Source organism: Pelophylax lessonae (assembly GCF_965119305.1).
Source record: "Pelophylax lessonae genome assembly, chromosome: 2".
NCBI lineage: Eukaryota > Metazoa > Chordata > Amphibia > Anura > Ranidae > Pelophylax > Pelophylax lessonae.
Window position 1 is genome coordinate 126,987,957 of NC_138769.1, and position 16,507 is coordinate 127,004,463.

The following is a 16,507-nucleotide window of genomic DNA, read 5'->3' on the forward strand; positions in this document are numbered from 1 at the left end:
AATAGATTTTTACATTTTTTTGGGGGGGATTTCATATAAAAAAATGTGAAAAATATTGTTATTTTTGCAAAATTGTCGCTCTTTTTTTTGTTTATAGCGCATGATCAAAAAATCACGCAGGTGATCAAATACCACCAAAAGAAAGCTCTGCTTGTGGGAAAAAAAAGGACGTCAAATTCGTTTGGGTACAGCATCGCACGACCGCGCAATTGTCCGTTAAAGTCACGCAGTGCCGAAACGCAAAATACCCCCTGGTCAGGAAGGGGGTAAAATCTTCCGGGGCTTAAGTGGTTAAGTTTGCATCTACATTTTGACAGCAGACTGTGGCAGACCTGTCTTGGATCTATGAGCTGCCGGATGTAAAAAGGACCATGTCCATTCACATCAGGCAAACTTTGATCTTTCCTGTTTAGGAAAAAACAGAAAATGATAGTTTTTCTATTTTTCATTTTCTTTCTCTGGACCTGAATGAACTTGGAGGTTCGCGGATGTAAATGGACACAAGTCTGACCATTTAGCTGCATGGGACATCCGATCAGGTCCACCAAAAAAAAGATTGACAGCTGGACCTGATTGGAAAGTCTGTGTGAAGGAGCGTAAGATACAATTTGTGTGCTTTAGGCCCCTTTCACACGGCCGATCCGATCCGCCTGTCAGTTTTTCAGGCGGATCTGATCGGATGCTCCATGAATCCCTATGGGGCAGCGGATGTCAGCGGTGACATGTCCGTTGACACCCGCTGCTCTCCGATCCGATCCTGTCCATAAAATCCGGATGGATGGAATCCCTATTTTCCATCCGTCTGGAGGATCGGATCAGATGGGATCGGATGGACAGACGGTCCGTTCTCATCCGATATCCCCATAGAGGACAGCGGGGATCTGACAGCTCCATCTCCGCACACAGAGCGGAGATGGAGCTGTCATCCGCCTGCTCAGCGGGGATCGGCAGATTGATCCCCCGCTGAGCAGAACAGACTTCGTCCCATGTGAAAGGACCCTTAGACTAATAAAAACTATTTTAAGGTGTCCCTGTTAAGGAGACTTTTCCCTCGCTTCCTGCTCTACCACCCATCACCTGGACAGGAAGTAAGGTGAAATCTCCCAATTGATACAAATGTAGCAATCAGATCCTCAACACCCCTTTCCCACGTTACAAAAAATAATAAATATTTTTTATTGCTGCCAGTTTCTGCATTGGAGAAAATCCTTCTGAAGGATAGAGAAGGTGTCTTGTGTAAACAGAGAAGGTGTATTGTGTAAATAGAGAAGATGTATTGTGTAGACAGAGAAAGTGTATTGTGTAGAAAGAGAAGGTGTATTGTGTAGAAAGAGAAGGTGTATTGTGTAGAAAAAGACGGTGTATTGTGTAAATAGAGAGGGTGTATTGTGTAGACAGAGAAAGTGTATTGTGTAGAAAAAGAAGGTGTATTGTGTAAATAGAGAGCGTGTATTGTGTAGACAGAGAAAGTGTATTGTGTAGACAGAAAAAGTGTATTGTGTAGAAAGAGAAGGTGTATTGTGTAAATAGAGAGGGTGTATTGTGTAGACAGAGAAAGTGTATTGTGTAGAAAGAGAAGGTGTATTGTGTAAATAGAGAGGGTGTATTGTGTAGACAAAGAAAGTGTATTGTATAGAGAAGGTGTATTGTGTACATAGAGAGGGTGTATTGTGTAGACAGAGAAAGTGTATTGTGTAAATAGAGAAGGTATATTGTGTATAGAGAGAAGGTGTATAATGAAGATAGAGATGGTGTATTGTGAAGATAAAGTGTATTGTGTAGACAGAGAAGGTATATTGTGTAGATAGCAAAGGTATAATGTGTAAATAGAGAAGGTGTATTGTGTAGAGAAGGTGTATTCTATAATTAGAGAAGGTGTATAATGAAGATAGAGAATGCGTGTTGTCTAGATAGAGAAGGTATATTGTGTAGATAGAGAAGGTGTATTCTATAAATTACGAAGATAGAGAAGATATATTGTGTAGAGAAAGTGTTTTGTGTAGACAGAAAATGTGTATTGTGTAGATAAAAAAGGTGTATTATGAATGGTAGAGAAGGTGTATTGTGTAGATAGAGAAGGTGTATTATGAATGGTAGAGAAGATGTATTGTGTAGATAGAGAAGGTGTATTGTGAAGGTAGAGAAGGTGTATTGTGTAGATAGAGAAGGTGTATTATGTAGATAGAGAAGGTGTATTGTGTAGATAGAGAAGGTTTATTATGAAGGTAGAGAAGGTGTATTATGAAGGTATAGAAGGTGTATTGTGTAGACAGAGAAGGCGTATTGTGTAGATTGAGAAGGTGTATTGTGTAGATAGAGAAGGTGTATTATGAATGTAGAGAAAGCGTATTGAGTAGATAGAGAAGGTGTATTGTGTAGACAGAGAAGGTGTATTGTGTAGATAGAGAAGGTGTATTATGAAGGTAGAGAAAGCGAATTGAGTAGATAGAGAAGGTGTATTGTGTAGACAGAGAAGGTGTATTGTGTAGATAGAGAAGGTGTATTGTGTAGACAGAGAAGGCGTATTGTGTAGACAGAGAAGGTGTATTGTGTAGATAGAGAAGGTGTATTGTGTAGATAGAGAAGGTGTATTGTGTAGACAGAGAAGGCGTATTGTGTAGACAGAGAAGGTGTATTGTGTAGATAGAGAAGGTGTATTGTGTAGACAGAGAAGGTGTATTGTGTAGATAGAGAAGGTTTATTATGAAGGTAGAGAAGGTGTATTGTGTAGACAGAGAAGGTGTATTGTGTAGATAGAGAAGGTGTATTGTGTAGACAGAGAAGGTATATTGTGTAGATAGAGAAGGTTTATTATGAAGGTAGAGAAGGTGTATTGTGTAGACAGAGAAGGCGTATTGTGTAGATAGAGAAGGTGTATTATGAAGGTAGAGAAAGCGTATTGAGTAGATAGAAAAGGTGTATTGTGTAGACAGAGAAGGTGTATTTTGTAAATATAGAATGTGTATTATGAAGGTAGAGAAGGTGTATTCTATAAATAGAGAAGGTGTATTTTGTAAATATAGAATGTGTATTATGAAGGTAGAGAAGGTGTATTATGAAGATAGAGAAGGTGTATTATGAAGATAGAGAAGGTGTATGCTATAAATAGAGAAGGTGTATTGTGTAGACAGAGAAGGTGTATTTTGAAAAAAAAAGAATGCGTATTCTCTAAATATAAACAGAGAAGGCGTATGCTATAAATAGAGAAGGTGTATTATGAATATAGAGAAGGGGTATTGTGTAGATAGAGAAGATGTATTGTATAGGTAGAGAAAGTGTATCCTGTAGATAGAGAAGGAGTATTATGTAATTAGAGAAAGTGTATTGTGTAGAGAAAGTATATTCTGTAGATAGAAAATAATGTTTTGTGTGTATAGAGAAAGTGTCTTCTGTAAATAGAAAATGTGTATTATGTAGTTAGAGAAGGTTTATTATTTAGATAGAGAAGGTGTATTCTGTAGAGAGAGAAGGTGTACTGTGCAGATTGGGAAGGTGTATTGCATAGATAGAAAAGGTGTATTATATAATTAGAGAAGATGTGTATCATAGACAGAGTAGGTGTATTCTGTAGTTAGAGAAGGTGTATTTCTTAGATAGAAAAGGTGTTTTCTGTAGAGAGAAAAGATGTATCGTATTGATAGAGAAGGTGTATTATATAATTAGAGAAGATGTGTTTTATAGATAGAGAATACACATTCTGTAGATGGAGAAGGTGTATTGTATAGATAGAGAAGGTATATTATATAGATACAGAAGATGTATTGCATAGATAGAGTAGATGTATTCTGTAGAGAGAGAATGTGTATTGTGTAGATGGAGAAGGTGTATTGTATAGATAGAGAAGGTGTATTCTGTAGAGAGAAGGTGTACTGTGTAGATGGAGTAGGTGTATTGTATAGATAGAGAAGGTATATTATATACATAAAGAAGATGTATTCTGTAAATATATTCCATAGTCAAAGACATACTAAATGTGGATTGCAGTTTGAACTAAACATCCTCAGGTGGTGAATGCAGGAATGCTAGTGTTTGTTTTAATGGACACCCGTGCTAAGAGATACATGGAGATTGCCATTGGTGACTTCTAACTTCAGAAAAGAGTAGTTGCCTGGCTGTGATCTAGTGCCTTTATTACTTTCTAAGGCTGGCCATACATGTTAAATTTTCTTGTACAATTTTCTGTTCGATTTACGACAAACCACATAATATGAGGTCAAAGCTAAACAACACTTTTACTTGTATCCAATTAGGCAGGCCTTTGTACTACATAGTTGAAGGAAAATTTCAAGAAAATTGTACAGAAACGTATAAGAAAATTGTATAATGTATGGCCAGCCTAAGACATACAGTACCTGGAACAAGTACATTAATCAAAAGTCTGCATTTACTTGGCACATGCTTATTCCAAAGGATGACTACCATGCAGCCAGAACTGTTAGCAAGAGGTCAGAAATGGCAGCCCCCTGTATTCCTGAAAATGTTTCTATTATGATCTCTGGGATTCCGGCACATTGTGAGGTTTCCATGCTTACCTTGGCTGATTACAATGTACTCCAGTTTTCAGCTATTTCAAAGGAGCCTTTAATGTGACAGCTGGCTGTTGGATATCACGTATCACGTTTATCTCAAGCATCATCATCTCTGATAATCTATTCTCGTATTTATCAATTCGTGTCATTTTAAAAGGTCAGCTTTCAGCATATGTTTACTGGTTGTTTACCCTGTCACACTGGTGCCCAGTCTGCTAAAGGATCATTTTATAACACTTATATTTTACATAAGCATTAAGAACTGTGAACTGTTATTGTGAAAATTGATGAGCATGCTGAATGTGTTTTTTTTTCCTTCCTATGAGCACAGCTCCACCTATTGACTTCTTCTTAATACTGTCAGTGAGAGGATTATAATTACATGAGATTTTAGTATACATGGATTTTTGTACCTATTATTTATTTGCATTGCCAGTAAGAAGTTAATCCAAATATAGAGGTAGCCATAAAGCAATAATTACAATACAGTGGTTATGGCAGCAATCAATGCATCAAACCATAAATTTGGTTTGCATTTACAAATTTGAATATGTATTTAAAAAAAGGACATCTCTCGGTGTACTGATGTTATGATTTATAGTAGTATAAAACCCTCAGCATTTTTTTAGTTCAACACATTGAGCACAATAAACTAAGCTATTTGTTAACATTATTACCTGCTTTCTTAGTGCTGCTTCCATACGTTTATAGTCTTCCCAGGAAAAGAGTTAAAGTGTTACTAAACCCACAACAGTAAAATCAGTCTGTGTATGCAGTAAAGCATACTTGTTATGCACATTGTGTGAACCTAAGGGGTTAATCCTTTGCATTGTGTAAAAAGTCTGTTTGATCCTGTCTTCACTGATCCTCTCCTCCTTCCACTGTCCCCAATCCATCCCCTGATAGTACAGAGCCTCGGGGGACAGGTTGCACATGCTCAGTTTGGTGTGTATTGCTAGAGAGTTTTTTTTTCTTGGGAGGTGCATGTGATCAGCACAGGGCCAATCACCATTGTCCAGACAGAGGGTTAGGAGTCATGCAGCCTCATAGTACAGTCAGAGTAAAATAAAAACTCCTCCTACAAGCTTTAAGCAGACACTGATAGAAGTCTCAAGACTGCTATATACTGCTGATGAGAAAAGGTATTTAGCAGTTTATATTTACTAAAATTATTGCATTTCCATGCTCTGTGTACTGTGGGAGACCAGATATAGTGAATGCATCCCATGGGTCCTGGGTTTAGTAACACTCTAACTGTGGACAGTGCAGTCTGGAGTCAGCCTGCTAGCTTGGATAAGGAATGGGGGAGGAGAAGGGAGATGCAGGGGAGTGCCTTGCCATCCTAGGCTACAGGCTGTGTGATTTTATTGTTGCACACAGTGTAGGCAGATACAACTATAATCCTTGCATTCAGGTATGGCTGCATAGGATGCAACAAGAGACAGGAGCCACCATGAAACAGGAATCCTAGGCCAGTGGTCATGGCATGACCTATATGCCTGGACTTATGGTCCAGTTTAAGCCCATCATGGCTTAAACTGGAACATATGTATAGATAAAAGATGAAGAAGCTGCATACTCAGTAAGTAATTAAATCAACTGAGGGTTTAATATCACTTTAAGGTTGGATATATTTTTTTTTTTTTTAATCTTTGTAGCTTTATCCAGAGGTTTTCTGGTTGCAACTGTTGTGTTGATATGTGCTTCACAAAAATTCCATGTTGGTTCTTTTCTTAGTGACGTCCTGTTCAGACCCAGGTGATGTAACTCACAGTCGCAGGATCCTCTCGAATGCCAAATTCCCTGTGGGCAGTACAGTGCGCTATGTGTGTGACAAAGGCTACATTCTGACAGGTAGTCCAACTCTAACCTGCTACAACCGCCAGGCTGGTGTACCCAAGTGGAGTGACCGATCTCCTAAGTGTGTCCGTAAGTGAGAAAGCAGCTAATGCTATGCCTGTCCTTGTCATTACCTTTGTTTTTGCTAGTGAATAGAAATTGCATTTTATTATTGCCCAAGATTATGTTACAAGTTGGTACAATTGTAGCATACGTACATAAATGACCACTATAGGTAGTCTTCCATCGTTTATTTTATTTTTACACATAATAAAAGCAAACTCTACCTTTAGAGGAAGCATGCAGTCTGTCTGAATTGCAGGGGTCCCATTGTATTGTACAGTCCACCAGTAAAAAGCCCATAGTAGAAGATGTTATGTGAGCTGCAGAGTGTCTTGTGACTTGTTTCTGTCTTGAGTCTCTATCTGGATTTCAGTCTAGATTTATATCTAAAAGATAAATGACAAACATAGCAATGAAATGGTGCAGTTCGTGCTGCCCCTCCAACCTCATTGTCCTAGACATAAGTGCCTTATGATGCATTTAACTCTGTGTAAACCTGTCTGCACTGATTTCAGTCTTGTACACACTATTCCTTCCTTTTCCTTTCATTAAACCCAGCGGGCTGAACCAAAAAAAAAAAATGAAGAGCTCAGGAGGAGCCGCTGTACTAAATTTCCGATGTTAGTACAGCGATCTCCCTGCCAAGCTAATGTGTTTTCCGACAGGGGGTGGGCCCCCCAGCAGAACACACTGGTCAACGCTCTTAGACATTGGCTGAGAGTCCTGATTGGATACAGATTGGCAGACTTTTTTCAGTCATGCCCCTTCGACAAAAGCAGGACCTTTAGCCGGCTTCTGTCAGACCAGCTGCCATTCACATGCCGGTTTTTATTGAACTGACCGATGCCGCCTGATATTTGGCCTGTGTGTACGGGGTTTAACTCAGGAAAACATGAAGTATTGTGGCAGTTGGATACCATTATATTCTACATTGAACCTTTAGCCTAGGTTTACACTTGTGCTGCTGCATAATCTTGCATTTTTGCAGTGTGTTTTTGCTTGCTTTTGCATTATTTTTTAATGTAATTTCATGCTTTATGTGTTTTTATATAGGAGGAGGAGACTAGATTTTAAACACAAAACTCTGCCAAAAGTGCACTAAAAAAACATGTACATGCATTTTACATAGTTTTACATGCACTTTCTGTATACTTCCATTGAGGTCTATGGACCCAGAAACACACCATGCTACACCAAGGAAGCACCTGCACCATGTTGTAGTGATGTGAAGGGGCACCATACAGGATAATGTGATTTAACATCGTCCTGCATGGCAGCACAACAGTAGATGCAGGACAAATTGCACTTTTCTGAGCAGGGTTTGGTCATTTTGAAGGCTTTTGTGTTTAGGGTTTGAACAGGTGTTTTTTGTTAGCATCTATGGCTTGTGTTTTTTTTAATTTTCTTTAGCCCATGAAATGCTACTAGGGTAAAAAAAATACGCAAATCGTGCATTTTCATGCATTATTTCATGCATGTTTGCGTGTTTTTAGCCACTCCAATTGAAGTCCATTCGGACCAAAAACACTTGAGGCTTGTAGCTTAAAAACAGATCATGTACTTCTATGAGGTACAAGCTTCACATGGCATGTGGTTCAGGCTACAGAACAGTTAGGTGTGAATGGGGCCTCAAGGGTATGTGGTGTCAGGACTCCAGGTGGCATAATTTTGCTAGTAAAGTCTAGTACACACGTGTCGAATGTTGGGCGGCATCGGGCAGTTCAATAGAAACCGGCAGACATTTTGCCCATGTGTACTGCAGCTGGTCCAACAGAAGCCAGATGTTCAGCCGGCTTCTGTCGAAGGGGCATGACTGAAAAAGGTCTGCCAATCGGCTCCCAGTCAGCGCTCTCTGCCAAGGGCTGGTGGAGGGGGGGGGGGGGGGGTTTGGGGGCAGTCTCCCCTGTCACAACACAATAACACAGCAGGGGAGATTGCTGTATTAACATTACATAGTTAGTCCAGCAGCTCTTCCTGAGCCTAAATATTTTTTAGTTCAGCTCTGCTGGGTTGATTGAAAAGAAACTAGTAGCATGTACCAGGCTTAAGGCTTTGACTTAAATTCAGAGATAATCCCGGTTTTTGCAGCTAAGCCCTACCCACCTCCAACCTTTTCAAGGTAAGTGCGAAGTTACATATGCTAGCTAAAGCGCATATTCAAATTTCATCACCACTTAGGGATCAGTAGATAGTTCATTTTAGGATATTCCAGATTTCACTGCTTAATTTATTATGCTACATATTGCAATATTTTTTTTAATGTTATTATATTTATTGCATTAGAAAAAATATATATAATTGAAAATTTTTCTGGGTTTTCTACATTTAGCTGAAAAATATGAGCCATGTGCAAACCCAGGAGTACCAGAGAATGGTCAGCAGGAACCAGAGAAAAGAGTGTACCAACCAGGAGATGCTGTAAGATTTGCTTGCAAAACGGGGTACATGCTGATGGGAGAGCACAGTCTAAAGTGTATTCCAGGGCACCCCTCACAGTGGAGCAACTCACCACCCATCTGCAAAGGTAAAAATGAATAAGGAGAAATATTCAGTGGAGAATCAGTTGGCTACAGTGAAATGTCATTTTACTATCAACATTTACGTCAACAGTGTATGAGTAAGCTACCTCCCAAAGAGTGCAATTGAAAATCCAGTCACACAACTACATTTAAAACACACAGAAAAACTATAGAGAAGAAGCTAAAGGCAGATTTAATATATGTAATTTAAGGCATAGTGTTGAATATAAGCACTGACTAATATCTAAAATGCTGAACTACTAATACTTTGAGCCCGTCACTCAACCTAAAATTGGTAGTATGTTCTGAAAACCACTGAGCACGAAGTATGCTTTATAATCTTCAGAGCACACTGCAATGTAGCAATTGCAGACAGATATCTTAAAATGGCAAAACAATTTATTTCTCCTTCTTTAAGGAAACAGGATTCGGACACAACTGGGTTATATGGTTATACCAGATATTAGCAACAAAAAAGTTATGAGTCTGGTATAAGTCCTTCCACTCACAGAATGCCTCTGTGTTTTTCTAGTGATCTAGAACAGTGGTCTCCAAACTGCGGCCCGGGGGCGGGATTTGGCCCTTTTTTTGCTTTTATCTGGCCCTTGGGGCACTATTTCACCAACTGACACCAATGAATGAGGCACCATTCTCCCTACTGACACCATCAATGGAGCACTATTTCCCCTATTAAAACCAATGATTGGGCACTAATGTCAGGGCACTTTCTACACCCACTACTACTGAACCACTAGCCACAGTCTTGACCCCCCTAAAGCCTGAGTTACAGTAAATTGTAATTTTGCTTAGAAAGTTTGGAGACCTCTGATCTAGGAGGATGGACATCTTTCTCTACTGAGACAAGCTTAACCATTTTACTAGCCATTTCATCTTTTTGTTTTTCTTTTTGTTTTTTTCCAGCATTATTTTTTGATTCTGTCAAGACCAGTGTCAATTTTGGAAGCAAATTTCAATGTACTGTAGTTTTAGTCTTAAGCCAGATACACACTATACACTTTTCTTTAGCTTTTTTCCTTTAGATTTACCAAAACCATATAATATGAGGTCAAACCTAAAGACTTTCAATTTGTATGCAATCAGGCAGGCTCTTGTACTACATAGTTGAAGGTAAATCTAATGGAAATCTACCAACAAAAGTTGTATAGTGTGTATCCAGGTTTAGTCGTTTGACTAATATGCCATTTTAGTTTTTGTCCCATTTTAGTCATCTGTAATTGTTTTATTTTAGGTCGTATTTAGTCAAGTAAAATCTTGAGTACATTTTAGTCAACTAAAACTAATTTTAGTTGTCTAAAACCGAATAGGTTTAGTTAAATCATAATACATTATTTAAGTATTTCTCTACAATTTCCAAACTCATTATATACTCCTGGAGTAAAAAAAAATCTAATATGGTGTTATTATTTATAGTTTTAAGGTTTAAACAAACTCACAGCCAGAGATTTAGCCACTCTGGATAGTCCGAGGAGGCCTTTATAGCACGCAGTGCTCTGCAAAGTGGTCTGAAAAGGTCTGTAGTGCTGCACAGTGCTCTGGACAGTGGTCTGAGGAGACCTGTAATGCTGCACAGTGCTCTAGACAGTTTTCTGAGGAGGCCTGTAATGCTGCACAGTGCTCTGGACAGTGGCTGTAATTCTACCCATTGCTATTGATTGTGGTCTAAGGAGGCCTGTAATGCTGCACAGAGCTCTGAGTGGTGGTATGAGAGGCCTGTAATACTGCACAGTGCTCTGAATGATGGTATGAGAGGCCTGTAATGCTAAACAGTGCTCTGGATGGTGGTCTGAGGAGAGGCCTGTAATGCACACTGCTCTGGGATGGTGGTCTGACTCTGAGAGGCCTGTAATGCTGCACAGTGCTGGATGGTGGTCTCAGGTCTCAGGGATGGCCTGCACACACAGTGCTCTGGATGGATGGTAGTCTGAGGGGAGGCCTGTATTTGTAATGTACACATTCACAGTGCTCTCTGCTCGTCATGAGTCAGGAGTGGGACTTTCGTAGGGAGGCCTGTAATGCACAGTGCTGCTCTGGACGATCGCCTGTGGACTCAGAGGCATGTAATGCTGGCTGCACAGCCTGCTAACTGCTGCTTAGTGAAGCATGCTACTGACTCGAGTTGCTTGCTTGCTGGGAACGGAAGTAGGGGGAGCTCTGAGAAACCAGAAGTTCACAAGGGTAAATGTCCCTGCTTCACATTTTCATTTTGTTTATGTTTGTTAACTAAACGGATTTGATTTTCATCATAGTTTTCTTCAGTGGATGAAAATGTGGTATACTTTGTATTTAGTTTTAATCACTGTAAAAAGGTTGCTGACTAAAAGTTTGACGAAAATGTTTTAGTTGATGAAATTAACACTGGTCAATACATCTACATGCTGCTTAAGCTCATCTCTTTATGCAGTTATTGAAATTGGCATAGCCACAGAGCTTCCAGGTCTAGAACTGTGGCACAGCCTCAAGTGTCACCCAGTTTCTGAAGATTAATTTATGAGTAGGCTGTGTTGGCTAAGCATAGGGTGCTACTATATTTATTAGAACCACTGGGTGCTATTAATACAATTAATACATTTAATAATAAATTCATATTAGCAATTAAGTGATGCCCCACTAGCTGGATTTTTGCATGTGCACTCCGTGGTCTGTTTCCACCTTTCAGTGTGAGGTAGCATCTTCAACATAGAAAATGGCCTCTGCCCCAACCTATAACTGGCCTTCATAGCAAAGAACACATGGAAGGGCAACGCACATGAAACAAACAAGTATAAAATTCCCAGTTCAATTTGCCAACCAGTCTGCTTACCAACCAAATTGGCCTGTCTAACAGTTTGCGTCAATATAGGGGTTTAGTTAGCACACATTTGCAAACGCATGTGAAAGCTGCAGGGCCACGTCAAGGCTCCCTGTTACCTGCAGTCCTAACTCTAATGAATTTTAAAGAGTCTCCACAGTGGGAGCACATGCAAGCTAATGGATAGATAGGGGGCAGGTGAGCCTGGAGGTGGCCCATCCCTCCTGAAAGGTAATTGGGGGCATAATGGAAGCCCAGCTGATAGTATTACAGCAAAGGCACCCAGTATGTCCACTCACCAGTACACATATACAACAAAGAAAATGGCCTCTGCCCCCACCTATAACTGGCCTTCATAGCAAAGAACACATGGAAGGGCAACGCACATGAAACAAACAAAGATAAAATTCCCAGTTCAATTTGCCAACCAGTCTGCTTACCAACCAAATTGGCCTGTCTAACAGTTTGCGTCAATACAGGGGTTTAGTTAGCACACATTTGCAAACGCATGTGAAAGCTGCAGGGCCACGTCAAGGCTCCCTGTTACCTGCAGTCCTAACTCTAATGAATTTTAAAGAGTCTCCACAGTGGGAGCACATGCAAGCTAATGGATAGATAAACTTTGCCTCTGCACTTCCTGTCGCCAGATTATTGTGGTCTGATCCTGCATACTACTTGTGCTACTTCTATTGCTGTTTGAAAAACGACTTTGGCTTGTGAGCCCGACTATGAAACTCTCCCCCTGCATCAACCTTGGCTTGTGACCCGACTACGAAACTCTCCTCCTGCACTGACCTTGGCTTGTGACCACGACTATTAAACTCTCTCCTGCACCGAACTTGGCTTGTGACCCCAACACGGATTATTGGTCTAGTAATGTAGACTTTCCTATCTCTTCCAGACCAGAGAACTGAGCTTGCCTGACGTTGTCGGCCATTGGTCTCCCCCCTCTTACAGGTATTCTCCTAACACTAGGTGTTAGGAACGCTTCCTGAGCACACTGATGTGCTGTCATGAGTCTGCAACCTAAAGGGTTAACCTAGAGCAGACTAATTGCAATAATTGGCAAACAGGCTGCCTTATTTAAACAGCTCAGCAGCACTGCACTTTGCTGTGTTGTCTTCAGCTCTACTGTGTTCTGAACCTGCTTCCTGTTGATTTCCTGTCTGATACCTGTTGACCTTTGGCTCGTCCCTGACTTCGCTTGTTTGCTGCCTGTCCTGATCCCGGCTCGTTTTGACTACTCTTCTGGATTCTCCTTGTCGGCTCATCCACCTTCGGACCTTGACCGGTTACCCCCTGGTGGGGCGACCCTGGGGACCGCGACCTGGTATCCACCTGCAGCCAAATCAATCCTCACCATCAGAGGCTCTGGTGAAGACCGGTGGATGCTTAGACCCCGCACCTCAGGTTAGCCTGTGCTACTCACCTCGGGTTTCCAACCAAGCTCCGCCCACTGGCAACGGTAAGCCTCCTCTGCACGACAGGCTTCCACCTGCCTCATAACACTAGGTTTCAAACTCTATAACCAGATCAATGACAGGCGCCCAGTTTAGCTGCTAACCTGGGGACTTCAAATCCACAAGTCCTTTTAGGTATGAGGGGATTTCCCCCCTTTCCAATGTGGGGAGATGTCTGTTGGCGTTTACCTGTTCAGTAATTATTTTATATGCCTGAGTAAGAGACGTGGTGCCCAGGGATAACAAGCTAAAGTTTCAAATTCTGCCCCCTCCCTGCTTCGTATTATCCAACCTGTCTGTGTCTCCCCATAGACTAGCAGATCTTAGTGCTGCTCTTACAGAACTTTTGAATCAGAGGATTATTGCCAAAGTTCCAACAGCAGAAATGTTTCAGGGTTTTACTCAAATCTTTACACAATTTAAACATTTTGTATGAAATCCGTCAGGTTGGTAATAGCTTCCTTCCATCAGGGAGACTTTCTAACCTCTGTGGACTTCAAGGATACATACTTACATGACTCCATCTTCCCATAACATCAATACACTACCATTTTGTATCTGTACCATTGGGTCTGTCCTCTATACCCTGAGTGTTTGTCCAAAGTACAGGCCCTCATGCTAGCCTTGCTACATTCCCAGGATATTCCTGCTAAATCGAGTAGATCTCCTATCAGGCAGCGCTTTGACACAGGGAAACAGTCCCTACACCAGGGGCTCTTTTAGAATGAATGGATCTTCTATCTCAAGGACTGGTTTACCACCCAGCTGGGTTTAACAACATGGCCAGGAAAGGCCAGGGTGGTACATTCTATAAAGGTTTATCTTTGTACATGTAAGGCATACTTCCCACAGTATGAGGAACAAAGTTATCACCATAGGAAATACTTAGTAGGATGCATCCTGACCTTTTGCAATCAGGCCAGGACCAACCTTTAGGCCTGAGTACAATCAAGGTGAAAAGATTGGCCCTTGCGATCTTATTTGAAAGACCGCTAACTTCCCAGTTCTTCTCTCATGTAGCTCCTTCTATACAACCACCTGTATCTCAGTGTGATTTGAATTTGGATTTGTCTGCACTTCAAAGATCAGGAATATTCCCCTTTCCACCCTGACTTACAATATTGCTTTCCCTGTCGCCATTACCTCTGCAAGGTATGTGTCTGGACTGGCAGCTTTGTCTTGTACATATCCCTATCTAGTCTTACAAAAAAGTAAGGTGGTGTTAAAACCCAGAGCCTCCTTCCTTCCTAAGTTAGTTTCAGCCTTTCACCTCAATCAGGCTATTGTCCTCCCATCTTTCTGTCCAGCTTCAGAGTGTCAGAAGGAAATCCCTCTTTATTGTCAGGATGTAGTTCATGCTGTATGGTTTTACATTGATGATATACTGCAGCAGGCTGGCTCGGCTGCCTGAATCGCCATACCTGTGCGGCGGTTCGTGGGAGCGGTCCTGGGGGCGAGCATGTGCCGCCGGCGGCGCATGCCTGCTCCCACTAGGCAGCGGTGATCCCGATCCACGGCCACTGGCGATCGCTTCCCACTGGGAGAAAACAACAGTAAGCTGTTGTAAACACAGCAGACCGTTGTTCTCTCTGAAATGATCACAGAGCGCCAGTGATCTTACTATATAGGATCACAGGTCTTTATGTTCATTTCACAAGTCCCTCCCCCAACAGTTAGAAAACACTCCCCTAGGCTCATACTTAACCCTTTGATCACCACTGGGTTAACCCCTTCCCTGCCAGTGTCATTACTACAGTAACTTTGCATATTTTTAGCACTAATTACTGTAGTAATGTCACTGGTCCTCCCAAAAGTGTCAAAAATGTCAGTTAGGGGTCCGATCTGTCTGCCACAATGTCTAAAAATTGCAGATCGCTGCCATTACTAGAAAAAAAATAAAAATAAAAAATGACAAATCTTTCCGCTAGTTGTAGATGCGATAACTTTTGCGCAAACCAATCAAAATACGCTTATTGCGATTTTGTTTACCATAAATATGTAGCAGAATACAAATTGGCCTAAAAGGATGAGAATTTTCGATTTTTACACCTTTGGGGGGAGGGGGGGATGTGAAAATAGCAGAATGTGAAAAATATTGTTTTTATTTTTCAGAATTGTAGCCCTTTTTTTGTTTATAGCACAAAAAATAGAAATCGCAGAGGTGATCAAATACCACCAAAAGAAAGCTCTATTTTGTAAGGAAATTTTATTTAGGTACAGCGTGGCACGACCGCGTAATTGTCTGTTAAAATAAAACAGTGCCGAATCGCAAAAAATGGCCTGGTCATTAAGGGGGCAAATCCTTCCGGTCCAGAAGTGGTTAAAGACCAAGCAAGTCAAATGCTCCTTGGATACAGCCTCTGCCCCCAACACCATTACCCAATGTGCTTTGCACATCTCCATGGCTAGCAGACCCATATGAGACACAAAACCTAAATGCTGTCAGTAAGCCAGCACAACTGAAACATAAGTTCCAAGCCATTTGTTCAACATGATCCATCTCAAGAGGAACTTAAACCAATACACCACTATGTGACATATTAAGATCACAGCCAGAATGGGGCGAAAGGGCAGGGCCTGCCAGCAAAACTGTGAGTTAAGGAGGGATTATAACTGTAGGTCAATAGGATCTTTAAAGGTGAGAAATTATTCTACAAGCCAAATGTTTAGCTGTTAAGGTGAGTCACTAGAAGATCCACAATGGGTATAGACCACTGTTGAACAAACTATGTCCCAATGGTGAACAGATCCAACAAGTGCTCAGGTATGGCCCTGGAATTCCCAGGGTTCTTCCAGTCCAAATAGAGAAATACCTTGAATTTAAGGTATAGTTGAAAGGTCTTTGCAGCTGTAGAAGCTCTGAAAGACCCAAGACTAAAGAAAGCATGTTGGTCCACTAGATGCAGATTATTATTTACAGCATTAGGGCCAAAACAATGTTCTGTATGTTTGAGGTAATCACATCTCTTCAGAAAGAGGGCGCCCTTATTCTGAGTCAAATATGGTCACTGTGATTGGTCACACGGCCTCCTCTTAGGCTATGTGAAGGTAAGAAATGGCCTTTTTAATCTTGAAGAAGGCACAGGAGCACACTTACAACCCTGTGATCAGCACCGGACATGAATTGGGTGAATTTGGCCACCAAATCCTGTGTGACTGCTGTAGCAGCACCTAAAACTTGGCAGTGCTAAGGGGCATTTAAATGAGATAGACCCTATAAACATATGGTTGCAGGATTCCATATTATTGAAGTCAGTGTAAACATTCCTGGAGCTGTTTGGAGAGTGT

General features: G+C 41.1%; 1 protein-coding gene across 1 annotated transcript in view; it reads left to right on the forward strand.

Moving 5' to 3' along the window:
• Positions 1–16,507, forward strand: part of SEZ6 (seizure related 6 homolog) — a 930,588-nt gene that overhangs the window by 892,676 nt on the left and 21,405 nt on the right. The window contains exons 12-13 of the mRNA XM_082244641.1: positions 6,267–6,458; positions 8,761–8,955. Coding sequence (XP_082100767.1) covers positions 6,267–6,458; positions 8,761–8,955 — 387 coding nt within the window. The remainder of the gene's footprint in view (positions 1–6,266; positions 6,459–8,760; positions 8,956–16,507) is intronic.